The sequence below is a fragment of the Pezoporus occidentalis genome, unplaced genomic scaffold, assembly GCF_034315485.1.
Source record: "Pezoporus occidentalis ecotype Australia unplaced genomic scaffold, CSIRO_AGI_Poc_V1 ctg117, whole genome shotgun sequence".
Lineage (NCBI taxonomy): Eukaryota > Metazoa > Chordata > Aves > Psittaciformes > Psittacidae > Pezoporus > Pezoporus occidentalis.
Genome location: NW_026912961.1, coordinates 3,451,021 through 3,478,597, shown reverse-complemented (window position 1 = coordinate 3,478,597; position 27,577 = coordinate 3,451,021). Strand labels below are relative to the sequence as shown.

The 27,577-nt window shown below is 39.5% G+C and overlaps 1 protein-coding gene across 6 annotated transcripts in view; it reads left to right on the top strand.

The window, feature by feature from the left end:
* Positions 1-24,395, top strand: part of LOC134175180 (transducin-like enhancer protein 4) — a 100,134-nt gene extending 75,739 nt beyond the window's left edge. For 5 of the 6 annotated variants that reach the window (XM_062640815.1, XM_062640805.1, XM_062640825.1 and 2 more), the window contains 12 exons: positions 9,775-9,894; positions 10,459-10,512; positions 11,166-11,318; positions 12,563-12,695; positions 12,915-13,105; positions 13,327-13,403; positions 17,148-17,397; positions 18,462-18,709; positions 19,676-19,823; positions 20,430-20,580; positions 20,888-20,964; positions 22,671-24,395. In XM_062640815.1, coding sequence (XP_062496799.1) covers positions 9,775-9,894; positions 10,459-10,512; positions 11,166-11,318; positions 12,563-12,695; positions 12,915-13,105; positions 13,327-13,403; positions 17,148-17,397; positions 18,462-18,709; positions 19,676-19,823; positions 20,430-20,580; positions 20,888-20,964; positions 22,671-22,778 — 1,710 coding nt within the window. In that variant the 3' untranslated portion in view covers positions 22,779-24,395. The remainder of the gene's footprint in view (positions 1-9,774; positions 9,895-10,458; positions 10,513-11,165; positions 11,319-12,562; positions 12,696-12,914; positions 13,106-13,326; positions 13,404-17,147; positions 17,398-18,461; positions 18,710-19,675; positions 19,824-20,429; positions 20,581-20,887; positions 20,965-22,670) is intronic. The other variant, XM_062640795.1, reaches the window with a different exon arrangement.
* Positions 24,396-27,577: the final 3,182 nt, after the last annotated feature.

Here is a 27,577-nt window from a genome sequence, read left to right as displayed (position 1 = left end):
GGGTAATTTGTACACTGCAATAGTTTGTTTGGAAACATGCTTCTTGTTTGCTTGTTGTTCTTTAAAATGTGCTTAATGCTAGATTAGAGAACACAAGAATTTTTGGTTACTTTTTGGTTTGTTTTTTTTTTTGTTTTTGTTTTGGTTTGTTTTTGTTTTTTTTTTTTTGTTTTCATTTTGTTTCGGTTTTGGGTGGGTTGGGTGGGTTTTTTTTGGTCTCCTGTTTCCATCAGCTCATTTCTAAATCATTTAAAAAAAGAGCTTGAGCATGTATGTTATTTAAAAAAACCTTTCAAATAATGTTTTTAAAACAGATCAATTTCAGCATTAAAGTGTTAGGAATTCAGCCAAGGAAAATTCAACTCAGGATTGTATAGCTATAATAATGTATTATACCCGTCTTCCTTGCAAATGATTGTAACAGTAGAGTTGAACCTAGTGAATTACATAATTTAGGAGTGCTTGCCAGAATGCTGTTTTCAGGAGATTACTGGAGTCTTCTCTTAACAAAAGCAAAGGGAAAGATGTATCATATTACAGAGTACTTAAATGAGGGAGAACAGTCTTCACAAATTATCTAAGATAGCTCATTTGAATAGAACAGAAGGTCATGTGTGTACATGCTGGTTACCACACTTAACTACTTGGCAGAGTGTGAGAGGGGAGTACAAGAGGAAGATTTTTGCCTTTCCTCTCCTCTAGCCTGAATTAAAAATGTATTGGCTGCTCATTGCTGACATCAAAACATTTCCAGCTAGCCTGAAGTTAGTATTTGATTGTGCTTTTAATGTTTAAAAAATTAACAGCATGACCTGTCAAATACAAATAATGAAAAGTCCAGAAAAATAAAAGCTACTGCAGCTTCTCTTGGCAAAGCTTTAGGATGTTCAGGAGTTGAAATGCATTTCAAAATCTGGCAGAAAAAACCGTGTGTTTTATTTTTTCAGTCTTCAAAGTAGGTGTTGTACATATAATGTGCTATTACATACTGATGTAACCGCTTTAAAGCTGACTGCAGGATCTGTGTTCCCACCACTCCTCCATCCATTCCACTTACCAGAATCCTTGATTTGAAGAATGAGACTGGGGACAGTTACTTTTGCAGGAGGCTGAGGTCCAGATTCAGAGTAGCAAGCAGTAGGCATCTAAAGTTCAGCACATATGTACTTTCCTCTGATTTCTTTATCTGTCTTGTGACTTTCCTGAGATCAAAGTGTGTGCCTCAAATCTGGCATCTGCTTGAGTGCTGTGTTAGGACCTGTCATATGAAAACAGTCCACTTCGCTATCCCAGAAGAAGGCAGTGCTTAAAGACCAGTCAATGCTAGTTAGCATGCAAAATCTGTGGGGTGTAGGGGTGTATATTTTTTACCTCCTAACCTGTATTGCCAGTACTGACAAGATTTTTATAACCCCTGTGGCTTGAGCTGCTGCAGGAAAGTGTTTGCGTTCAGCATGGCACAATGCCATACAGTCCATTTTTATCACTGTGCAAAGTGAAAGGATAACAATTTAACTGTGGTGCTTGGTCTGAAAAGAGGGCTCTAAGCAAAACCCAGTTGTTCTTCAGAGGGATTTTGTGATTCTTGCAGGAATTTTTTTGACAAAGTGTGAAGCATACTGACACAGCCTTTAATGGCTATCATAAAACATTCCCTTGTTAGTGTTTTCTTACTATTCTAAAGCCCAAATTACTTTGTTTAAATTCAGTCGCTATGAAAATGTAATTAGTATTAATATTCTGTAAATGTGTGGGGTGTTGGGAATTTTCTGTGTGTGTCCATCATCGCCTTTTGATGAGGGCTGATGGAGGGCTGTTGCTTTTCCTTGCATTGTGGCACTTCACTGCATCAAAGCCCGTAATGCAGGCTGTTGGTTATCCTGCTCTCTCCCTCTCGTGGTGAGCCCACAGTTAAATTGCTGCATTGAATGGTCCAGCTGGTTGAGCTTTTTCTCTTACCCTGTGATTGCATGCGTTCTTTGCTCTTCCAAGTTAACTCCCAATACTCTCCTCTCTGTTTTTGTTTGTTGCTAGAGCTGCTCAAAATGTTTTGGGTCTCTGCTGAAGGAAATGGCATGAAAGATCAGTAATTGGAACCCCAAATAAATATTTGAGGAGAGGAGAGCTGTAGTTCTGCATTTCCTTGGCACCGCTGTGTTCCTCAGATTTCTGAGGATTATATTTACCCTCAGTTTTTCTGGATTTCTGTAACTTGGTGGTCTTTGACCCCTGCATTTCAGTGTGTCTGATCTTGGTAAAAGTAACATTTAGGGCTTTGTACGATGTGTTGACCAGCATGCAGGTTTGCCCCTGCTTTTGGCTGTTGGTTTGTTGTTTTTTTTGTCTAAACTGCCAGAAGCATTTCTTTGGTAGGTTTCCAGGCTTGCACTGGGAGTGCTTATCTTTTCTGGGATCATTAGGACAGAATTCCTTTGCAGCCTGCACATGCCCTGGGGCTCACCTTCTGTATTGTCCATACCAGTTGCAACTTGTGCCTTAACACCTTCTAGCAAATCTTTTCATTCTGTCCGGATTACCTGCTCTGCTGTGTGTGGAAGCATGTGGTCTTAGTTTGGGGTCCGTTCAAAGGGGAAGAGATTGAAGTGCTGTGTGGTAAATGGAGAATGGATCAGGTGAATTGCTTTGTGGATTGGAGGGGAGAATGTTTGACAATGCCTGGGCTGTGTTCCATCAGTTAAATTCAATATTTACGAGTTGGCAGATGTGGACAAGAGCAGACTTGATGGTAAATGTAATCTGTGAACTTTGAAGCTTCTGTAAACCTATCAGAAGTGTTTAACTCCTTTTCCTGCCCATCTGTTTCTTTTTCTTATGTTCCCTGCTGAAACCAGGTCCTTTGTTCAAATTATCTTGCTTACCAAAGGGTGCTTGTTATTCTTGCCACACTCCTTGATTTCACTTACTCCATGTGCCTGTGCTAAGATACACGTTAACCTAAACCTGTCTTTACTTTTTGCCTCACAGCTGTGTTCCTCTGCTGCTTCACTGCTTGTACTTAAGATGCATTAGTTTTTCTCTCCATCCTTTGACCCTCAAAGTGTCAGTAGTGATTAGGACTTATGTGTGGTATGTCCTTCAGTCAGCGATTACTGGAGAAGCTGTATTTTAAAGGATTTATTGCAAAAATCCATCTGTGAAAGGGTAGCCAGCAGCCCTCACCATTGCTTTTAGACACCTACTTTTCTTGACACAACCATGCACCTGTACACCAGGAGGGGCTGGAGAAACAACAGCACATGCTGATAGGATTATACGTTAAAGTTGCTAGGTATCTCCAGCTCCTGCTCTGTGGCCTGCTTAGCTTTGCCAGTAAATTGATAAGTGTGTGTTGAAATACATGACTGGAATTAACATGTACAACTGTAGTGGCTTATTGCTCATTTTATAACAGTTCATAACAACTAGACTTTGATGCTTTTAATTAGCTTAGATTAAATACCGCAGTGGTACTGCCAGGGCAAGCAGATTGCTAAACAGCTACACAGATACTTTTTAAGAAATGGCACTCATATACATAATGCTTGTACATACCTATACTTCTATGCATGCAAAACTTTTGAGAGCGCTTGTGTATCCAAAACTACTGAGCCCACACATTCTTTTTATTCTGGACTTCTTTGTGACCATCTCGTTGCTCTTGCAGCAGCACTGCACATCTAGACTTTGATGCGTTTTATGACACTTTTATCCACTAATTAACTTCATTAATTTTGCAATTAGTGAAGTTAATTAGTTGGTAAAAATGCTATCTAAAACTTCAAAGTGTGCATTTTAACCATAGTTTGTATTAAAAATAATTATCACAAGCTTTGTCACAGAATCATAGAATGGTTAGGGTTGGAAAGGACCTGAAGATCATCTAGTTCCATGTGCAGGGATGCCTCACAAGGCTCTGTTCAACCTGGCCCTGAACACTGCCAGGGATGGAGCATTCACAGCCTCCCTGGGCAACCCATTCCAGTGCCTCACCACCCTAACGGTAAAGAATTTATTCCTTATATCCAATCTAAACTTCCACTGTTTAAGTTTGAACCTGTTACCCCTTGTCCTGTCACTACAGTCCCTAATGAATAGTCCATCCCTAGCATCCCTACAGGCCCCCCTTCAGATACTGGGAGGCTGCGGTGAGATCTCCATGCAGCCTTCTCTTCTCCAAGCTGAACAGCCCCGACTTTCTCAGCCTATGTTCATACAGGAGGTGCTCCAGCCCCCTCATCATCCTCATGGCCCTCCTCTTGACTTTTTCCAACAGTTCCATGTCCTTTTTATATTGAGGACACCAGAACTGCACACAATACTGCAAGTGAGGTCTCATGAGAGCAGAGTAGCGGGGCAGGATCACCTCCTTTGACCTGCTGGTCATGCTCCTTTTGATGCAGCCCAGGATACGGTTGGCTTTCTGGGCTGCGAGTGTGCACTGCCGGCTCATGTTCATTTTCTCAATGACCAAGACCCCCACGTCCTTCTCTGCAGGGCTGCTCCGAATCTCTTCTAAAGGGAAAAATACGGTAAGGAAAATCTGCTTGCCTAAGTACAGAAAAGGGTGGGACGTTGCGAAGTTCAAGAGCACAAAATCTGTGAGGCTGGAGTGGATACTGGGGTGTAGTAATAGCAATAATAGTAATGTAGTAATAATAACAACAAAAAGGCATAGTAGCAGTGTACGTGTGGGTGACCTCAGGAGCACAAACACTATGCAAACACTCCATATGGTGTTTTTAGAGCAGCCCACAGCCTTTCACACCATCTCCATCAGTTTAATAAAACTAATGTACCTGTGCCCACGGGTGTATGTAAATGAATGGTGGGTTTTTTTTGACAGATGGATATTGCCTTGTAGTTAAAGCCCTGCAGAAGGTTTGCTGTGCGGAGCTTCTGGTTACAGTTTTTCTCTCTGGTCTCAGAGGGCTGTGCTGGACTGCCCCTTCCTCTCTCCTGGGTGTTTCTTATGCTCTGTCTTGTCACCTCTCTGCTTGGTTCTCCTACATCATACCACATGTTATTCACCAGAGAACGTTCTCTGTCTCATCCCTGGCATGTCAGAAGTCACAGCACTCATTTCTTGTATTTTTTGGAGCCATGCCTGAGTCCAAGCTCTGGTGCTCGAATGTCCATCTATAACATTGGAACCAGCCATCCAAGCAGCATTACTGCCTGATCATTTGCCAGCAATGCATATTGTATCCATTTTTATACTTTCTTCTATACTTTCAACAGACTTTATAACAGCAATAATGTCATTCAGATAATTATACCATAGTTGACCTTACTGTTGAGCATCCTTGGCTTTTACTGCAGTTTGCTTAACACTTCAGGACGGTCAATTATCTCATAATTCCCACTTTGTTGTGAATTATTGTTTTAATTATGACACTCCAAATGCATCATTTTGGCATAATAGTGAGGCTACACTTGGGAACAGTCATGTAAAGAGTTACCAGCTTTATCATGTGAAAGGGCTTTTCATCTTGTCATTTCTAGTCATTACTATTAACATGGATTATCACTTAGTCTGGTTAGGCCAGGTCTTCATCTGCAGGAGCCAGCATATGGGGATTTGGGGTTTGCAGGATTTGAGAGCAGTTGGATGGCAGCCTGACCATATTGATTCCTCTTCTGCCATGTTACAGTGTGAGTCATCTCTGTTAATGCAGATAACTTCCAGTGGAAGCTGGGGATTAAAAGGTGATTTTTTTTTTTTAATTTATTTATTCTTTTTTATCCTAGCAGTTTGAAGCATGAATTATGCAAAATGTTACTGGTGAGGATTTTAGGGCTGCGTAAAAGGCTTGTATGTCCCTCTGTTTATTTGATTTGTGCCTTTGTGGCACTGGTACTCCACCTGGAGCAGCACCCTGCCAGTGTTGGCGGGAAAGCAGAGTAGTCTTTGTGGTCGAAGACCTTTTCAGTTCGCACTGTACTCAGCATTGCCCAAAACAGAGACTGAAGTATAGCATGCCATGCCTTGCAGCCTAGTGCAAAAGATACTGTTGGTCCAGCACTAGAAACACACTGTTCCAATTCTTAAGCAAATTCTGTGAACAAGGGAGTATACTCAGCCTTTCTGTAAATGTGTATGTTCAGTTGTTTTTGTCAGCATTTTGCAGTGTATTTAACATGAATAAAAATGTTCTACCTAAGCAGAATATGAAAAAGTAGTACATTTCACTAAAACAGAAATTAAACATAACCTACTTTCCTGTGTCTGATCTAATTCTTGTATATGAGCAAACTCAAGTGTTGGTTAGTAGGAAAATGCTACTCTCTAGTAGATTAATGCATTTTATTGAAGAAAACAGCAGTGTGAAAAGACGTTATTTCTCTATAAATTTTAATAGTTACTAAAATGAGGACTCTGGTCCATTAAGTTACAGCCTGCCAAGTCATAATGCTGAATCACTTGGTTTCTTTAAGTAGCTATCCTACTGCAGCTTTTCAAAGGCAGCTGTTAGGAGAGTACCAATGTTTAAATCAAGGAACAGTGCGGAGTCTTGACAACTAAACAGTGTGTTTCAATGGAGGTTTTCTTCCACAATCTGCAAATGTAAGGACCTCTGTTGGAGTATGTAGATTTGCACATTCAGGAACCAAAGTGTGGGTGGGCACAGGATTGTATGTAAGGAATCTGATGTCAGTGGAAACCATGAGGACATTGTTACATCCTGGTATTTCTCACTGAAGATAAATCTTTACAAGTGTTTATAGGCTGATTGATAAGCTACTGCAAACAATAGTGGGAAACCATTTTGGGTAATAATGTTGGCCCTTGAAACTAGTAGGTGTTAGGTCCATAGGAAGATCTAGACAATAGCTCATTGGCTATGTACAAGACATATCTTTATTACTCAGCAAATAAATTTCATCTGTTGGCACCAATACCAGAAATTCCATGAAGTCAAAATCCTTGTGTGGCAGGTACATATACGTGTTGAAGGGAAAAGAAGCTAGTACTGCAGGGGTATTGATTGACTGGCTCCATGCAAGGAAAGGGGTAGGACAGTTAAAAGTGAGAATGTTCAGATTTGTTCTGTAGTAACTGGCTCTTGAGGCAAAATAATGTTAGTCCTAATACACTGGCTAAATTTCAGTTTGGAAAATGAGATTCTGACTGCTGCCAGTAGATGAGTGTCTCCATTTTTCTGCTAATACCAGGTGAGATACTACAGCAAGCTCTTTCCATATAGGTATCAGGTCTGATCCATCTTTGAAGCAATAAAACCATTAAGCAGTGTGCATTTCCTCAATATGATACTCATCCTGTATATGCTAATGATAATTAGCTGCTTTATCATTCTGGTAGGGAGCTTTAACTTATTACTTTATTAAGCAGAGAAATCAAAGATTAAAATGGTATCTATAGCTAACTAGATTGTGAAATATAAAACTATATGGTTTCAAATTTATGAAAATAAATATTTCTATTTAAATAAGCGCGGTAGTTTAATTCTTCAGACACAACTCTAATTTGTAGTTTACTGGTGATTATTTTTCTTAATTTTAAAGCAAATTACTTTCTGTAGGGTGAAGTTGCGAAATAATTGAATTCATATTACAAACTACTGCCTCCCAAATTATAAATGAATATAAATGTAATAGGAGCATACTATTTAAATCTTTTGCAAAATACTATGCTACACTGTTGCAGTAAACAGATATCTGTTAGGGTGGTGAGGCACTGGAATAGGTTGCCCGGAGAGGTTGTGAATGCTCCATCCCTGGCAGTGTTCAAGGCCAGGTTGGACAAGGACTTGGGTGATACGGTTTAGTGTGAGGTGTCCCTGCCCATGGCAGGGGGGTTGGAACTTGATGATCTTAAGGTCCTTTCCAACCCTAACTATTCTATGATTCTATGTATTTTTCAAGCCATCAGTTCATTTAATGTTGCGTTTCTACTTAAGACTTCTGTGCCTACTGCCACTGCTCTCTTCTAATGTCTTAACATGTGTTGTCTCTTCAGAGCAAAAAATAACATTGTTAGTTTGTGTCATTTACTATAATTGTTGATTAATGATCTGCTTTAAAGCTGAATCAGTGAATGTATTTTAAGATCTGTTTCTGAGGATGGGAAATCCTTGTCTACCTATTTTATACTGTCAGAGAGTAAGAGACAGGCAGGCCAGCAGACAAATGGGAAAGGCACAGGCTGTGTTCAGCACTAGCTTTGTTGTAAAATTTTTGTTTCCACTCAGTGTTCTCAGAGGGTAATTAACAGTTACCACTCAAGAAGATGGAAGGATTTTGCAAATTCTACGCTCATAAATCTGAGCTGCTGTTCACAGGACTTGGAAATTTTGGAGAAGTGCAGAGGAGGATCTGAGTGCCGCAGCTGGGAGAAATGTTCTCTCACATGATTTGGGCAACAACCACAGCTTAATTTGTGTGGTTCAGTGTTCTTAATGCTTTCCAGAAGTTTGTGGTGTAATAAGGAGTAGAACAACTTTGCTAATAGCAATGGAACAGAAGTTGCACAATGTAAATGCTAATTTCTTGGTTTGCACTCCTGGTAATAGCTATAAAATAAACCTAGGGAGGTGTGCACTGAAAGCCCCAAAACCAATTTGCTGTGTTGTACAGTTTTATGCAGAATAATAGCTCTCTGTAGTGCATGGAGGAAAAACTCCAAACTCGATGCTCTGGATGAATGGGAGATCTAAAATCTGTCAGTAAGGACTTTTTTGGTTGTTGTTCCTCTCACACCCTTATATAAGGAGGTAGAGAGATGGAAACTTCAGGTTTTCAACTGAGGATCACTTTCCTCTTCATTTCTGTCAGCTCCAATTCTGCAAAACACCTGAACACATCCTTACTTACATACATTCAGACATTGACTTCAGGGTGAGAGAGTGTTTAGTACATGCTTAAATGCTTTCTTGAACGAGGGCCAAAAGCTGCTGCTGCTGCTAAAATCAATCCCAGAGGGAACTTTGCATCTTTTGTTACTGCCTTCGTTGTATACCAGGGTACAGACTCCACCAAAATCTGGAAATATGATAGGAGTTGATAAGTATTGCCTGCCTTGTTTAAGGGAGTAGAACAGAATTGTTGGATGACAGTGCATAAAACTTCATAATATGTCTGTTTCTCTCCTGTACTGTGCATGAGCTCTTTAATGATGATTACTAAGTGAGGGCTGCAGAATAGCCAGACTTACTGAGCCACTGCGTTGTGTTTCCATCTACTGCAGGCACAGCCTGTTATTGTAAAAGGCACCAAAATAAAATGAGCTTAGGTGTTTCCCTTTTTCTTTCCTACTTTAAGACTGTTTAGAAAGAAGCTTGCTTCTTTCTTTGCTAAAAATCTTTGTTCAGATGTTTGCTAAAGTCTGACTTACCTGGAGCCACTTTGTTCTTCTTGATTTACACTGGCAAATGTACACACATACACACACACACAGCCTCTTCTGGGAGTATTGATTTAGCTCTGCATATTTGTAGAGGAAACAAGCTAAAACCAGGTCAATGTACAGTATTCATAAAATGGTCCAAAGTAGCTCTACATTCATCCCGTTAACACCGGCAGATAGCAACTGTGATCCATTGGCTGATTGCCTTTATCTATTTCTTGCAATACATTGTGCGTTTTTAATACAAGACACTTGGTGGGTAGCTATCACTTGATTAAAACCCAGAGGGCTATCTGTGAGAACAACACCATATTATCAGGTTAAGTTGTATTGAGGGATAGTGACAAATGAACCACTTTATTCTGAATGAGCATCCGATGATGTTTTCTTCCTCTCTTTCCTGACTGCAGAGCTCTTCGGTATCTCCCTCAGCCAGTTTCAGAACAGCAGAAAAGCACAGAAATTCAACAGATTATTCTACAGATAGTAAAAAACAGAAAACAGAAGAGAAGGAAATAGCAGCTCGTTATGTGAGTAAATTGCCTACATTGTGCATTGTCGAAATTAAGTAATTTCTGTAATTTCCTCTGTAATTTCACCTGATCCCTGCTGCATAACTACTTTTAAAAAGAAGCATCAGATTTTTAGCAGGTTCTTACTGCCTCCCTCTTCATGTCTGTGCTATATCGAAGGTTTCAGTATGTAGGATTGATAGTGTTTTTAATAGTACAAATACAGAGCACCTGGAAGGCATACAACAAGAGGACTGAGCATTAGTTAGGCTGGGACTTGGTGTATCTGGACTGTAGCTTGGCTCTGGTTCTCAGTGCAGTGCAATTTAGGATGAGGATTTTAATCCTGTGTCATTGTTTACCATTGTGAAAACTGGGAATAACCTATGGCTACCTGTTCAGCAGAAGCACTGTAGGTGACTTAAATATTATAATTGTATTACCACATAAGGCTTGGTAAAAATAAATGCTGCGTTGCATAGTTGTGAGCAGCCTTGCATTTCATTGGTTTATTTTTTCTTAGTACTTGAAAAACGTTAGGATATTAAATGAATGTTTTTGACACATTGCTTTGTCTTGCAGGACAGTGATGGTGAAAAGAGTGATGACAACTTGGTTGTTGATGTTTCCAATGAGGTATGCACAATGGCGTTTTTTCTACCTTACTGTGTTAGTGGTAGGGGTGTCTTCAGTGGTTTCTGTGCATATGGGGTATAAGGTTACAGCCTTTGTCTCCATAAAGGAGCTTCAAGTGCCTGAGGGAATTCAGTCAGGTCATCTTTCTTTAGAATGCAGATCAGATCTGTAACACTTATTTCTACAAGGACCTTTTTGTTTCTTGTATGAACCAAAAATCTGCTTGAGTTATTTGAAGCCAGCACAGCACAGCAGGTAGTAGGCAGATTGTAACGGTGTCTGTGTTTTCTTTCACTCTGGCCATGACTTCATTTGTGAACTTTATCAGATCTGCCAAGTGCCTCAAACCTTTTCAGTCTGTCACCCGACAAATTACATTTACTTGACAATTTCAATATCCATAGATTGGGCAGTGTTTTTCATGCTTAGTGGCATCAAATTTTCAGACTCTCTTAAACAAAAAAGAAAATGTAAGAAAAGTTGATTGTTATTATCCATCTCGATTTCACAATTTTATCAGCTAAATCAATTAAGAATGGAAAGAAGATGTCAAGTTTTTATGACACAGGTTCATTCCAAAGTGAAAATTGCTCAAGACAAGCACTAGTGGCTAGTATGAAGTTTTTATACTAACCCACATTGCTGATGTTTAGGATCCTTCCTCTCCTCGGGGGAGCCCAGCACACTCTCCACGGGAGAATGGCTTGGACAAGACTCGACTGCTGAAGAAAGATGCACCAATTAGTCCGGCATCTATTGCATCCTCCAGCAGTACTCCTTCCTCCAAATCCAAAGAACTTAGCCTTGTAAGTGCTTCAGGATGCTCCAGACCCATGATCAAATGCCAAAACACATGTTTACCGAATTTCTGACTGGACGCAATTTGGATTTCCACAGCTAACAGTAAAGCACTGTGAATCATCAATTTAAAATCTGTTTTATTTGTCTCTTCACTGGAATTTAGTAACAGAGTAAGGAGAAAGTCCACAGCTTTTTGTTGGGATAGGAAGAGGTTATTTTCACTGGTGGTATAGGTAGATGATAGATGTGCTGTACTGAGAGATGTTTTTCTCCTCCCCCATATGAAATACCATCATTCTGAGAATAAATAAAAATACACAGGGACTTCTTGAGCTGTTTTCCTGTGCTGTGGTTTATAGCAAATTCAGTTTCCTGCTTGGATGTGATTTGGTTGTTAGCTTTGTTTGAATTACCAGGCCATATACAACAACAATAATTTTTATTTTCTATCGAAAAAGTAATCTGTCATTTACAAGAGCCCTCCTTGACTTGCATCTCAAATCACAATGAAAAAAAAAAGAAAAAAGCTGATTGCAAGTCAGGGGTGTTCTTTCCTTTTCTTTTTGTGACCACAGTTATAAGTAATCATCTTCCTGAGCTGCAAAGAGACTCCCTCTCTGTTCTTCACAGGTCAGAGTACATGATTATTTAAAGGAATAAAATAAATAAAAAGAAAGCTTAAAGTGAATGTAGTGCTCAGAAAAGGTGATGGAATGACAGGTTCAGGCCCAGGAGTTAGTGGTTTGCCTGATGAACAAGCTTGTCAGAAGAGCTGCACTGCATAGTTCCTGACTTTATACCCATCACTGTCTCCGTCCTTTCCAGCACCATGTTTGGGCATGAGTTGTTGGCCAGTTGTATGTGGGGGTTTGCTCTTCTTGTCCATCCGGCAGCGGCCTCTCACAGAAACTCTTACTGGGAGCATGTCCACTATGAGCAGAGTGAGACCACTGACAGATTTCACATATGCTGCCAGTGTAATTGTCAGCAATGATTCTCAAGTCACTGACCTCATTCTGAATGATACAGGTGCTCCTGATGAGGAAAGCTGTGAAGGCTGCAGATAATTCTCAAAGCCATTCCATTATTTTCAGTGTCTGTGCAGCTTCTCTTCATTGGCAGGGACTGTTGAAACCCAAATCCAAAAGCTGAATACCTCTAATCACATGCATTCTGGCTGTCCTCACTTCTCTTTCCAACTGGTAGCTAAAAAAGTAAAATAACTTTTTTCCTTTTTTTTGGTGATTAGAATGAGAAATCTACCACTCCTGTGTCTAAATCAAATACCCCAACTCCACGGACTGATGCCCCAACTCCCGGCAGCAACTCCACTCCCGGACTGAGGCCAGTGCCTGGCAAACCCCCAGGTGTGGACCCACTAGGTTAGTCTCTGTATATTTTGATGGTGTGAAACACTGCCTATTTGTCCCTAACTACGCTGCATTTAAACCTGCAGTGATGGGGCAGTATATTACAGCTGCTTAAACTGGATGCGGAACTGGTTCTTCAACACTTCAATACAGTGCATTTACCAAACTCATGTTTCATTTTGTGGGTCTGGGTTGGCTGTATGACTTCTCTCTTCTTTTCCTCCTCAATAGCTTCAGGTTTAAGGACACCTATGGCAGTGCCATGTCCTTATCCTACTCCATTTGGGATTGTGCCACATGCTGGTATGAATGGGGAGCTGACCAGCCCTGGAGCTGCCTACGCCAGTCTGCACAATATTTCCCCTCAAATGAGTGCAGCAGCTGCAGCAGCAGCAGCAGCAGCTTACGGGAGATCTCCAGTGGTAAGTGTTTGATGCTAGTGCGTTTGGTGTTGAGAGCAGCTTATAGTAAATGTAAGACCTGCAGAGTTATATCTAGTTCAGTCTCTGTAATTTGGGAAGTTAAATCTAGCTCAGTCTCTGTAATTCAGAGAGTGTGTTACGGAGAACATGAATTAAACAGTCTTCCTTTGGCTAACGCTGTCTTTAATACACCTTTTTGTTTTACATGGGGACAACTATAGGTTGGTTTTGATCCACATCATCACATGCGAGTCCCAGGCATCCCTCCCAATCTCACAGGCATCCCAGGAGGAAAACCGTGAGTATCAAGCATACAACCTCAAAAGTCAGTCATCTGTTGAAGTTGTGTTCCCTTGCCAGTTGGAATTCCCCTTAGCTACTGAAAACTGTTGTGTGAATAGAAGTAAATCTAGCTGTTTGGCAAGGACAGGAGAAACACTATTTAATCTTAAAGTTGCATTTGTGAATTTGCTTTGGAGACTAATAGCAGCTGACAAGAACTGGGTGATACAGAGTAAAAGAGACAGAAATAAATGAAAAAAAGAAAAAGAGCTGAACTTCGAGATGTTACATGCTGAATCTGACTGGTTTGTCTTGTGTGGAAATGCGAACTGGAACAGGATCTCAGCTTTCCATCTCTACTGTATTCTGCTCCTCAGTTTAAAAAACTGATTTCTTTGTTCACAAAATCCTTGCAAGTTACTTGCAAACTTATCAGCTGCTATAAGCAGCAGTGTGCAGAGAAAGGAACACGGTAATGTTTTGTTTGATTGAAAGTACTGAAAAGAATTATTATATCATAATGTTCAGATTCATCCTTGATGGAGCTGACCGTAGAGTGACCTGTTCTACCAGACACCATTTGTTGTAAGCCTCAGAAAAAAAAATACACAGATAGGAAGAACTCTGTGCTCACATCTGTCTTGAATTAGAGAAGGGAAAAAATAAAACAGCTATGAAAACCATATTGATCCAGATTTTATGTAAGGGTCCTCCAGTTTGACACTTATGGGCAACTGACCAGTTAATACTGGGTAAGAGTTTCAGAGTTTCAAGGGCAGGAGATGTTTATGCCACTCGTTTCACTTTTGTATGTATGGATATGATTGTGGAGGAGTGGCTGGGGGTAGTCACATGCTTTCAAGCATGTGAGTAAATGCATATACTTACCTGTCAGTGAGCTTGCAGATGCTGAAGGTTAATAACATACTGTGGTGACAAGCAATCAGTCCTAGCACCTGTAGCTCCTCTTGTACATATGTGTCGTGGTTTAAGAAGGAGAAAAAATGACTGCTGCTGCTGAACCCAGGACAATGTATCACACAAGCCTTAAACCATATCCAGCTCTCTTGCACATCACACACTGGTCACCACCCTAAGTTGACTTTTCTGCTGGTTGCCATGCCCTTTAGGTGGCTGCATAAAGCAAGTATAGAAATCCCTGTACAGCAGCATCCAGATAAGCTGTGTGCATTAAAAATCCTGTGGGGCACAGACCTTCATCCTGTACATGCAGCAGGCACATAGAATGTTTGCTGGGTTCAAGTTCATCCTTGATGATGTCGGTTGCCCAAGAGGAAAGGTGTCCAGTTCTACCAGGCTTAGCAGTGGTCTGAGAAACAGCAATACCAGGGTGCGGAGATCTCCCTGCTCACGTCTCACTTGTGTTAGGGAGAGGGAGAATCAAACATCAGGCAAACTGAAGTAAAACCAATTCAATTCTGGTGTATCTCCAAGGTTTTTGAATGTTGTTGATGTATTGATGACTGCTTTAAAGATTTAACTGTAACTGCCATTTCTCTGCCATAGGCCTGAAACCTTTGAGATCTGTGGTTGTTTTAGCATAATTGCATTGATTTTTCTTCATCTTAAGTGCGGTGCTTTTCACAGCTATCGTCCAGGGTTTTTGCTTTCTCATTTATTCTTTCTTTTCCCTTAGAGCAGAAGTTGTGTAAATTCTCCACACTGTTGAGTGTCTGTTGAAATGCAGCAGGCAGTGTGTGGCATATCAAGAGTCTTGGCCCCTCATAATGCTCTTCACTTTAGAGATATAGTGAAACACTAAGAATTGTACAATATGTAAATAGAAAACGTAGATAACATGAAAAGAAGAAAAAAGTGCCTGCCAGGTATTTATAGTTTCAGATATTTAGAGGACTTCAAATAAGCAACATAAGGTGTTAGTTCTCAGAGTGAAAAAAACAAAAACAAGCAAAAAACCAAAACCCTTAAAAAACACTCAACCACCACAAAATCAAGCTAAGCAACAAAGCAGCAGTTTAATCATATGTGCTGGTATGGTGTAATGAATAGAATGAGAATAATGTCATCACAGATCACTTCAGATCTATGCTTTGTTTCTGTAATTGTTAAATATGTTCCCTGTGTACTCTATAAGCATGCTAAAAATCACTTTAGCTAATAAAAGTACCATACAGTCAGTGCTCAACATGGCTCTGCAGAACATGACTGCATACAGAAATCAGAAAAGATGATAATGAAGTTCCACTTGTTTTGTTAGAGATTTCAGGAGACCATCAGCTGCTTTTTTTGAGTTCCTTACTGCAGCAAGCAGGAATTAGGGAGATAATGAGGAAGATACTTCAGATTTCTGTGCTGATAATTGAACACTAATTCTACTCATGGACGTGGTTTGCTGCTTCTGACAACCACAGAAATGTCCTACCCTTTCCTGTATGTGTTTAATGTCGAGAAGTGGACAATGATTATACGATCTGTCACTCAGACCTGCCAGAACAAGAAACAGAGCTGAGGATGAGAAGAGTGTATAAAGCTCTGGGAATAGGGCAGAAAGGTGGAAATGCAGTTGCCTTTTGTCCCACTTAAAATTATTGTTCTAGTGTTAATGAATCTTAAATAACAAATTCAGTAGTTGAATACTAAATACTGCTTTCTTCAGTGACTTAGAAGTAACAATTAGGGAAGTGAATACCTAAGTATTCTCTTAAAATGATGTTTTTGTGAGCTTTTCTCATCTCACCATTGTGACAATGGATTTTTCGTCAGTACTATGATGATTTTTTAGGTCTGAGGAAATTAAAGCCTTCTGTTAATCATACCTTGCTATGTGTAGGTGAACCCTCTTATGAAGTTTTGCTCTTGTGATAGATGTGATGTGTCAGGTAGCATCTCAGAATAAGACAATTTCATAACCTAACTGTTCTCCCTGGAAAATATTTTGAGATGAAGCTGTTGATAGGTTATTCACAGGCGGCATAACTGGCAGTCACACAACACATTCTTTTTAAGTAAGAGCCCTAGTTCTGGCAAGAGAAATAATGATTTGTAGCTATTGTGTTAGGTACACATGAACACACACACACAAAAATGTGTATATATATATGTGGGGAAAAAAAGAAAGAAAAGACAGCAAGCTCTAAAGTGAGAAAAAAATCCAGTGCATTTTTGCTGGTCTCTCATGTCAGATGTCAGCAAGTGTGCCTTGAGGACTTAACTCCTCCTTGACAGTGGAGGTTTCACTGCACCCTTATGTACAGTGCTGGGCAGTTTGGCTTGAGGAGCGTGGGACCTGCGTGAGTTTGGGCCACCTTGGCAGCACACAGAGCTGCAAGTGTGCACATTAGAGTCAGTAATGGAGAAACCAAATGATCCCTGGCACTCTGCTATCTGCATTGTCCTGCAGTGGCCGGCCAACTATTTCTGTCTTCCAGGGGCCCCTGACCTGACCTTCCTTCCCTGAAATGCATGCCCTAAGTTTAAGAGTAGCATCGTGTATCCTCATGCATGTCTGAAATCATCATTGCATGAGTTCTTAAAGCTCATTTGATTGGTAGATGGTACTTGACTTTGCCCATTAAAAGAAGAGTACCTGAGTTTATACTTTGGTGGTCCTGTTATAGATAAATGAATTATTTCTTATTCACATTCTTAAAAAGATTGCAAAAGGAGCCGAGTGCACAATCTGAATGCCTGCAGTGGAAATACACCTTTAATTCTGTTTTCTTAAAGAGGCTTGAAGAAAAACTTCTTAAATCGCCACCTATCTTTCTTCTACCTTCAGAGCATACTCATTTCATGTAAGTGCAGATGGTCAGATGCAGCCAGTTCCTTTCCCTCCTGATGCCCTCATTGGTCCAGGAATCCCTCGCCATGCCCGTCAGATCAACACTCTGAACCACGGGGAAGTTGTGTGTGCAGTTACCATCAGCAACCCCACAAGACACGTTTATACAGGTGGGAAAGGGTGTGTCAAAGTCTGGGACATCAGCCACCCTGGCAACAAGAGCCCTGTCTCCCAGCTGGACTGCCTGGTAGGTGAACAGCAGCATATGACAGTGGGAGAATATAGCAGGTTGTGTTTGCTACCGTTAAGGTGCAAAAACCATTGGCTACTTGAGTACTCTCATTGGTATCAAACCTTGGTATTTCATTTGTATTTTTTTTTCTTTTAGAACCAAGTTTGAAATATGTTCCTTGTCGTACTTCTGGGTTTCTCCCCACTCTCAGCAAATCAAAACATCTTTAATGGCTTAAAAGTGAATTGGTAGGGGGAAAGATCAAAGACAGAACAGCAAATATTATTTATAACTTTGATGTTTGTTGGCAGTCCTAAAGCTTGATATCCTATCATGCAAAAAATTGCTGTCTTGCAGCTATATTCTTCAAGAATATTTGAAGATAATGTCATGTATTTCGTGTCTGCATATGTGTGTGAGTGCCTTGTCTTAATGTGACAATTAAAAATATCCCTGAGTGTTATTGACAAATTATTTGAATGTGCTAACAAGATGAACCATTGTTAACAGCTTTTCTGATGTTATTTACCAGTTCTTGGTAAGTTGCTGCTTCTTGTTACAGAGGCAGTAAAATTAAAACTGTGCAGCGCATGTAGACATATAATGAATTGTTACACAAGTTGCTACACAAATGAAGAAAATTGCCCAAATATTTTCCTCTGACATCTAGATGGTGGCAGCAAGTCTCACCAGAACAGAGTGGGGTAGTGTGCAGGGAATTTTGTACTCCCCCATGCCGAGAGGTTAATATGCTGAAATAAACAGAGTATGAAAATATAACTTTCTACCCAAGCTGTCAAATACAGCTATCTTGAATTGTTTTGGACTGGGTTCAGGTCTTTGCATTTAGATGCTAATTAAGATTAAATATCTTTTACTGCTGAATTTTGTAGATCAAGTTTAAGTACTTCCCTAATGTCATGTCATTTTCTGGCATTAATACACTTTGTCATTGTCATAAGTATAAATGGCTCATTAAAACCAGGAGGGAATACAATACTTTTATGGATTTCTGCTCTCATGTTAATGCTGTTTTCCTTTCCTCATGAGTAATCTCTTGATGGCTTCTGTCTCCACAGAACAGAGATAACTACATCCGTTCCTGCAGATTGCTCCCCGACGGCCGCACCCTGATTGTTGGTGGAGAAGCCAGCACATTATCCATTTGGGATTTGGCAGCTCCAACTCCTCGTATCAAAGCAGAGCTGACATCCTCTGCTCCAGCTTGTTATGCCCTAGCTATCAGCCCCGATTCCAAGGTCTGCTTCTCTTGCTGTAGCGATGGGAACATTGCAGTGTGGGATCTGCATAACCAGACTTTAGTAAGGTAGGTCAACAGAACTGGATCATCAGGTAGTGAAGAATTAATTAGACACGGCTTTATGTGCTCTTCTGCATGTGTATGCTATTTTCTTCATGGTGTCTGTATAGCTGCTTCCAGTATTTCATTGCTAGGCAATAGCCATGGTAATACCTTGACAAAAGTCTATATAATTTTTTATAGGTTTTGAGAGTTTCATAATTCCAGGCCTGTTGAGCAGCCCATAACTGTAATTTCCTAAGATCATCTGGTGTTGACACTGCTGTACGTTCTTTGAACAGATGGTTTTCTTTGTCTCCATGCAATGCACTGTGCTCACACTCCAATCTCTTTAATCAGTTCTTCAGCAAATGTGTCTTGGGTAAAGCTGTATGTAAATTACTGCATTGCAATCTTAGTATCTTAGGAGTATGGGTTGCTGCTTAACACTAAAGTACTGTAAGCTAGGAGCCAGTCATACAAAGCTGCACTGTACACTGCAATATGTATGTTGTTTTATGTAATATATCAGTACTGCGTATAAAGGCAGACTTTTACTCCCTGATATATTTATACTCATTTATACGGATGCTGTTTTTTTTCCAGCTTTGTTGGTGGCCTAAGGATTCTTCTTAAACTCAGTTAATTTTGGTGATCGTGCTGCATTTCTTTTAGGGGAGTGGGGTATTTTCAGTCAAATAGTGGATATCGCACATTCAGCAGCAAAGATCCCTAGAGCATCTGACTTGTAAAGTATGCTTTCTAGAATCAAATTAGTGCTTGGCTGTCTGGCCTGATTGCATCATCAATTTATCACAAAACTCACATGATCATCCCAGAGTTTTATTAATCTCAGATTGCTATTGGATGTTGCTGTTGTCTTTAATAGCTGTGGGTCAGGGACTGAAGAAAAAAAGGAGATATTCTGTATACATGATCAGAACTGACTCTTTGCAGTGTGAGAATGTGTGTGTCTTGTTTCAATGTTTTCAGGCAATTTCAGGGCCACACAGATGGAGCGAGCTGCATTGACATTTCTAATGATGGCACCAAATTGTGGACGGGGGGCTTGGACAATACAGTCAGATCCTGGGATCTCAGAGAAGGAAGACAGTTACAGCAACATGACTTCACATCACAGGTTCAACCTTAGAAGCTTTGGAATGTTAAGAAAAATCTGTCATGGTTTTCTAAAACAAGCACTTTTGGGTTTTATCTTTTTGTATATTTTTATTTTATTTTATTTTGTTTATTTTATTTTCAGCAAAAACACACTCAAAGAGAACTCCAGAGAATTTTTCACTTACTCTCACACTTTTATTTCAGTGTGGCAGCTGAACATCTTTCTGGATTGTGACTATTTGACAGATTAGTTCTTCTCCAGTGAGAGTAGTGGCGAATCTTTTTGTAAAAGAATTACCAGATTAAAGTGTTCCTATGTGCAATGTGTTCCCATTTCTGTATGTTCTTGTTCAAAAATATTTTACAAAAAATATTTTTTGATGCTGTCAGGCTAAGACATTAACTTTGATAGCTTGATTCAGTGCGTTACTGTTACAGTTTTAATTGAGCTTTGTTTACATGAACTAATTTATCCTGATTATTATAGTAATTGGATTATCATGTTTTTAAAAGCGTAGTAGACCAAAGTATGATTTTGTTCAGCATTAATAATGTAGCCAGAGTTGGTTTTGATACCTGAAACTCATTCCTCTATTTATTGAAGCATGTGCTGTGCTTATTCCAGATCTTCTCACTGGGCTATTGTCCCACTGGTGAGTGGTTGGCAGTAGGAATGGAGAACAGTAATGTTGAGGTGCTGCATGTTACTAAGCCAGACAAGTATCAGCTACATCTTCATGAGAGTTGCGTGTTGTCACTCAAATTTGCTCACTGTGGTAAGCAAATCTTTCTATGACAGTGTTTCCCCTCCTGAGAAATTCATTCAAGATTTCTTTTAAATGAAAGTAAGGCTATAATTAAAAGTTAGATCTTTAAGTATTAAAATGATTTTAAAAATTCTGTATGACTGCTTTTTTTGTGTGAACTGCTTATATTGTGATTGAATATTATAGTGCAACCAGATAAATATGTGACTGTCCTTTGGATATGTGTGAATGCATTGTTTTTTATGATTAATCTGTTTTCTGAGGTGCATTCCTTGAAAACAAAATGCAGCAATAACATTTAAACAATCTGTTGCAGGCAAATGGTTTGTAAGCACTGGAAAGGATAATCTTCTTAATGCCTGGAGGACACCTTATGGAGCCAGTATATTCCAGGTAATAATCTCCTAAAAGCTATTTTCCACATACATTACAGTGCAGTAGAGCTGCACATCTCAGGGTCTGTCATTAGCTTAAGGAGGTTTTAAATTGAAATTCTTGGGTAATTATTATATTCCTTTAAGATTTTGTCTGTAATTAAAGAGAGATGCGCTCTTGTCCTTTCTAACATTTGAGTAACCTAGCTCTTACAATAAAGTGGCCTGTTAATCCATAATTGTTTTTAATACCCTTCTTTCTCACCTTGTAGTGCGTATTTCTGTAATACAGTATATACAGGTAATATAAGTAATACAAGTAATGTCATTAGGTGAACAGTCTTAATGTCCAAAATTCAAGGTAAAACTGAGAGACATACTCAACATGTGTGTTTTTTTTTTTTTTGGATGAGATGTGTAAAGTCAGTGGACTGGGCAGTCAGACTTCTAAGCAAGACTGTATCCTTATGGAGGAGCCCTGTGGAGTGTAACTAGAAGTTGTAACCTTTTTATAGTCTTCAGTCCCTCTGTACCCAATATTAATGGCACTTCAGTGTGTGCCATTAAACAAAAGTGGGATTTTTGGCATGACATTTTCTTCTTTCACCTACAGATACCTCTAGGGTGGGTATTTTTTAATTACCTAACTGGTGTTCAGGTTTAAATGGTGAGGTCTCACCTGTTGTGCTACCTGCCTTGTCTTTTGCTTTTGGAACAGCACAGTTTGCCCTGACATGGGAATGCTGAGGTCTGGTATTATTTAGTGGAGGCTATTCAGCTCTGGAACCACCTCCCACAGGAAGCCCAAATCATCCTAACAAAAACACATCTTCCTTAAAAGTGATGTTAAAACTCCAGTGTAGCTTTCTTAGTGAGGGGTAGAGAAAGAAACTTCCTGTGCAGTGCAGCAGAGGTTTCTTGGCAAAAGCTTACCATGATTGGGAAGTGTTTAGCTCTTGTGGTGACAGATAGAGAGGAACATGGACATATGTTATGTGAAGAAAACATTCACTGAAACAGCAGGTATAAAGTGACAAGAACGTATACGTCATCTCAGAAAACACAGAAAAGACCTGAGAGGCAGAGCTACTGTATCTTGATATATTCTGTCTCCCATTCACTTGCTGTACACTGTTGTGCATCCTATTCCACCATAATATCTTTTCATATTTGCATCATCCCTGGTAATGTAAATTCCTTTGTGTGGGGCACAAAGACTTCTAAGTTGGGGAAATAGTGAGAGGAGGTACAGTTACTTCTACGGAGTCTTTTTGTCTTATGCCTGTGGGTGAGCAGGGCTTTGTAGTGCTACTCCATAATGATTTCTGGTTTTCAATAAGAAAGGGAAGGAAGAACAACAAGAATATGGCTCTTCATTTTTTATGCAAAAGCTAATATATAAAATATTAATAAATGCTCATTACTTGTAAAGGGTATAGAAAGGACTGCTTCCTTTTTTTTTTTTTTTGATTGATAGATTATCTGTAGGTTCATAACATTTGCTTCCCTTTCTGCTGCTGTTTTTTGTTGCCATAGAGCTTTAGGTACAAGTTTGGAGAAACAGTCTTGTAGCAAAAGCTGCCACTACGGTACTGATATTTAAATAAGCTTTCGGTGTATTCCCTTTCTATAAACTCTTCCAATTAACCTTCAAGCCCTTCTGGATTGAAGGATGGAAAGCTGTATTTTTTATTCTTTTTTTCTTCTTTTTTGTCTTTCTTGTAGTCCAAAGAATCCTCATCCGTGCTTAGCTGTGATATCTCTGTGGATGACAAATACATTGTCACTGGCTCTGGAGACAAGAAAGCTACAGTCTACGAAGTTATTTATTAGAGACAAATCTGAATACAGACAGAACTCCTTCTCCTAGCACTTTGCTGTATATTCCTTTTTTTTTTTTTTCTTAACTGAGAATTTAAATGCTCATCCATCACAGTTGTGAAATTTATTTTTACCTTCTTAACTTGCTGTTGATTTGTGAATGCTCATTAAGAACTTGTGATACCAAATCGTCAGATATCTATTTGGAAGAAGATGGAATAAGCATACTTAACAGTGAACCTGACTCTTTAATTATGTATTATAGCTGTAATGTATTTATTTTCTTTAAAAAGGCTTTCTAACAATGAACTGACTAAATAAAGCTGTCCCCCCGGCTTTAGTTTGAAAGGTGCATTGTATACTTTGTGGTTTTGCAGGTGAATAAATTGGGGATCATGGAGAAGGATGTTCAGGAGATAGTTAAAATTACACTAAATAAGACTTGCAGTTTCTATTTAAAAAAATAAACTTTGTTATATTTTTTAGTCCTGTTCTTGGTTGAGACCTCTAAGTGTTACTACAGTATAATTATTTCGTGGGAAGATGCTGTATCTTAACTATTTTAGACAGTCTTGGAAACTTAGGAAATTGAAAACTGTAGCCAGTGATCTACATGACTACAATGAATGGCAAATTCAGTTCACATCAAAATTCAATTCACTTTAAGTAAGAATGTGCTAATTTATATATTTGCAATGTTAATAGAGCATCTTGTGTACAGATTTGTTCTCAATGCTTTTCTGTTGATAAACATTTTGGTGTCAAGCTAGGTTTTTTAATATAAACACCTCTCTTTGTTATATTGTAGAGAGTACAGTAAGTTGCCTCAAAGAATCACCTTTGTTACTTCTGGAAACTTTTGCAATGTTTCCTTGAAAATGGGGATATGTGTCTTTGGGCAATTTTTCAATTACAAGAGATTATGAAAATATTTGATATGTTCTTTGGAAACTGCACTGAAATAAGAATGGATGCCTACCAATATACAAACTACAAAAGCAATGACCTCCTAGGTAGGATTTACAAGAGTACTCATTCCGAAATTCAAAAAGGAATGGATTCTCACTGGGATAAGGACTTGCTTTGTTCGCCAACAGTCCAATCCAAGTCTTGATTGGATGTCCCTAAAATGAACACAGACTGAGCCATTGTGCCAGAGACAACGTGTTTTCTTTTTATGTTATTGTTGTTGCTGTTAAACTATGATCTGTGACTTTTTTTTTTTTTTGAATGCTTTAAAAAGAAAAAAATCTTTTAAGTCTGTGGATCTGCTGATGTACAGTGCCTTTGCTGCTATGGATCAAAATCAAAAGACCCGTGTAGATAAATCTTATTGTATAAGTAGAAAATTACTTAATTTCATACTAGAAATGGATTGATGCTGCAAGTTAAAATGGACTGTTCATTGAAGTTCCAAATGTGGTAGCAAAAAATGGTGTCTTAAGTGCTTAGTGTTTGATGTCATTAACAGTTTCGTAATACTCTACATTGTAGAAAGATTTTGATACTAAACTGTGTCATTGTACATAGTTCTAATGCATTGTATTGACCAGCAGTACTTGTATAATGGTAGACTATTGTTTGTGCATTCAGACTTTTAAGCATTAAACATAAGTAACTTCTAAGATTCACTTTTCGTTTGGTTTTATTTTCCTCCTCCCTCATTCTTTCTGCATGGGGTAATCTCAGTTACGTTTGCAAGAATGCTGTCTGTAAGGATAACAGGCATGCAGTTGTAGAGTGTACTACTACAGATACTTCACAGTATTGTCACTGAGGGACAACGTAGAATTTCTCCAACTTAGCAAAACCAATGAATTTATAGTTTTCCAAGTCACTGCAGTGATTCTGAACTCTTGGAGGTATTGGTCACAAGGCTTTGGCTGCATCACCTGGGAGTTTGCCACCTCCTGTTTATAAAGTTTCCCTTCTGGTACAAAACTTTACATTATCCAGTACCTGGGAGAGAGAGTGACATTGGGGATGACTTCTGCTCTTGTTCCTGCTGAAGTATGCAGAGGTCGGAAGGATGTGTGGAGTGATGTTGCACTGCAGTATCTCTCCTGGATTTCCCCATCCAGAGGTAAACCTGTTCATGCCTGTGGAAAGGCTTCTCTTTACTACAGTTAATTTTAGGTATAAATTTAACCCAACTTCTTTTGAGTTAATATTTCGGTTAAAGTGAACTATGAGAAATTAATTTATACATTACTGGGGGTTGGAGATGGGAGGATTGTGCTATTTGTAACAGGAGAAATGGAAATGTAAAAAATCCAGGGGAAAATTGAATTTAAATCTGTCTCACATAACCCGTTTCTGAAAAGTGACATTGTACATGCTGGAAATTCCCAGTCATAGAATCATAGAATAGTTAGGGTTGAAAAGGACCTTACAATCATCTAGTTCCAACCCCCCTGCCATGGGCAGGGGTGTCTCACGGTAGACCATGTCAGCCACAGCTCTGGCCAGCCTGATCTTGAACACTGCCAGAGATGGAGCATTTACCACTTCTTTGTGCAACCCATTCCAGTGCCTCACCACCCTCACGGTGAAGAATTTCTTCCTTATATCTAACCTGAACTTCCCCTGTTTAAGTTTTAACCCATTACCCCTTGTCCTATCACTGTAGTCCCTAATAAAGAGTCCCTCCCCAGCATCCTTATAGGCCCCCTTCAGATACTGGAAGGCTGCTATGAGGTCTCCATACAGCCTTCTCTTCTCCAGGATGAACAGCCCCAACTTTCTCAGCCTCTCTTCATACGGGAGGTGCTCCAGTCCCCTGATCATCCTCGTGGTCCTCCTCTGGACTTATTCCAACAGTTCCATGTCCTTCTTATGTTGAGGACACCAGAACTGCACACAATACTCCAACTGAGGTCTCACGAGAGCAGAGTAGAGGGGCAGGATCACCTCCTTTGACCTGCTGGTCACACTCCTTTTGATGCAGCCCAGGATACGGTTGGCTTTCTGGGCTGTGAGTGCACACTACCTGCTCATGTTCATTTTCTCATCGACCAACACCCCCAAGTCCTTCTCCGCAGGGCTGCTCTGAATCTCTTCTCTGCCCAACCTGTAGCTGTGCCTGGGATTGCTGCAACCCAGGTGTAGGACCTTGCACTTGGCATGGTTAAACTCCGTGAGGTCGGCATCAGCCCACCTCACAAGCCTGTCAAGGTCCCTCTGGATGGCATTCCTTCCCTCCCATGTATCAACTGATCCACACAGCTTGGTGTCATCGGCAAACTTGGCTGAGGGCGCACTCAATCCCACTGTCCATGTTCCCAACAAAGATGTTGAACAAGACCAGTCCCAACACCAACCTTGTTCAACATGTTTGTCGTCAATATGGACAGCGGGATTGAGTGCCTGTCCTGCTGTGAGGTGCCAGCCTTTGCTGACTACCTGAAGCTGGGCCCAGAAATTTTTTTGTTCAAATAGTGAAAAACAAGCCTTAAGATGATGAGGTCATTTACCTGTACTGAGTGACCAGGGAATTTTTGTTGGTGGAGGAGAGTGTAGACGCATGTTTCCCTCATAGCTACCAGTTTCCTCAGAGTGAACTGTGAAGAGTTTTCCAGATGGCCCCGAGAATAAGTATTCATTTGTATTGAGGTTATGTGCTAGTTAGTACAATAATGCTTCATAAAGGTAAACATGGTACAGATGCTTTCTGTTAATTGTAACTCTTGTCTGAAGAAATCTAATTTACTTGTTATTATATTGGAGACACCTTTTATTTCCAAAGATATTAAAAAATTTAAAAGGCTAGGGTGTACTCCATTTACTAACAAAGGAGAAACCACCTACTTAATGTTTGCAGAGGGTGTTACATTTTTATGTAGCAGTTCAGGCATAAGTGATTACTTAGAATCCCTAAGATAAAGCCTTCCTTTAGAAAGAATAAAATATTTCATTTGTACCTTAGCTAGTTTTGACAGCAAAGTAATATACTTTTAAAGCAGCCTGCCATATATCTCCTTATTAATGTTTATATTGATGTCTTGTAAACAATCTAGGAATTAAATGCTTTAATCCAGGATTACTGCAGTTAAATGTGTGATCATCATAATATTTTCCCCTTCAGTGTTCACTGCAAGTGAGAGATGGTACAGAGCTACTTTATGGTTTTCAGTTATGCATGCATAGGGTCACCTTTCTTTTTCATTCTTTTGTTTCTTATTACTGCTGAGCACAATTTTATGCAAAAAGGTTTCTTACAGATAGTTTTTGTGCCACAAACGTGGCCAGCATACTCCCTGTTCAAGGTATGATGACTGCTTTCTCTGTATGCTTTTTCCCCATTCAAATGTTGTTTAGTGCAACAATACATCAAGAAAGCCATTTCTCTCTAAACTTTCTGACTGGCCACTCTAGACATGCTTAAATGGACCACTTAACATCAAAATAGAAGTTTCTAAAAATACACAATTTTAAATTCTCCTGCTTGTTCTTAGCTGGAAGTGATTTTTCTCTCTTTCTTTTTAACCTACTCAGTTACATAAAAAAAATATAAAATATGTATTTTACCAGTTGTGACTTTCCTCTATGAGGGATTTTTAAGTCTGTACTGAAGTAGTTCACATTGGATTTTGTGTTTGTTTTTACTCTGGTGTCCGAAACACATAGGAAATTCCTTCTTCCTGAAATGTTGATGGGTGTGTAAGAGAAACGGTAAGGAAGCTATGCAAGCCTACGTATGTCTGGAGTATCTTCTACAGAAATACAGGCTGGATCCTTTGCACAAACAAGCTCATCTGTGCTGAAGACTATAATGCTCCTATAGCTTACACAGCTGAAAATCTAGCTGAAAA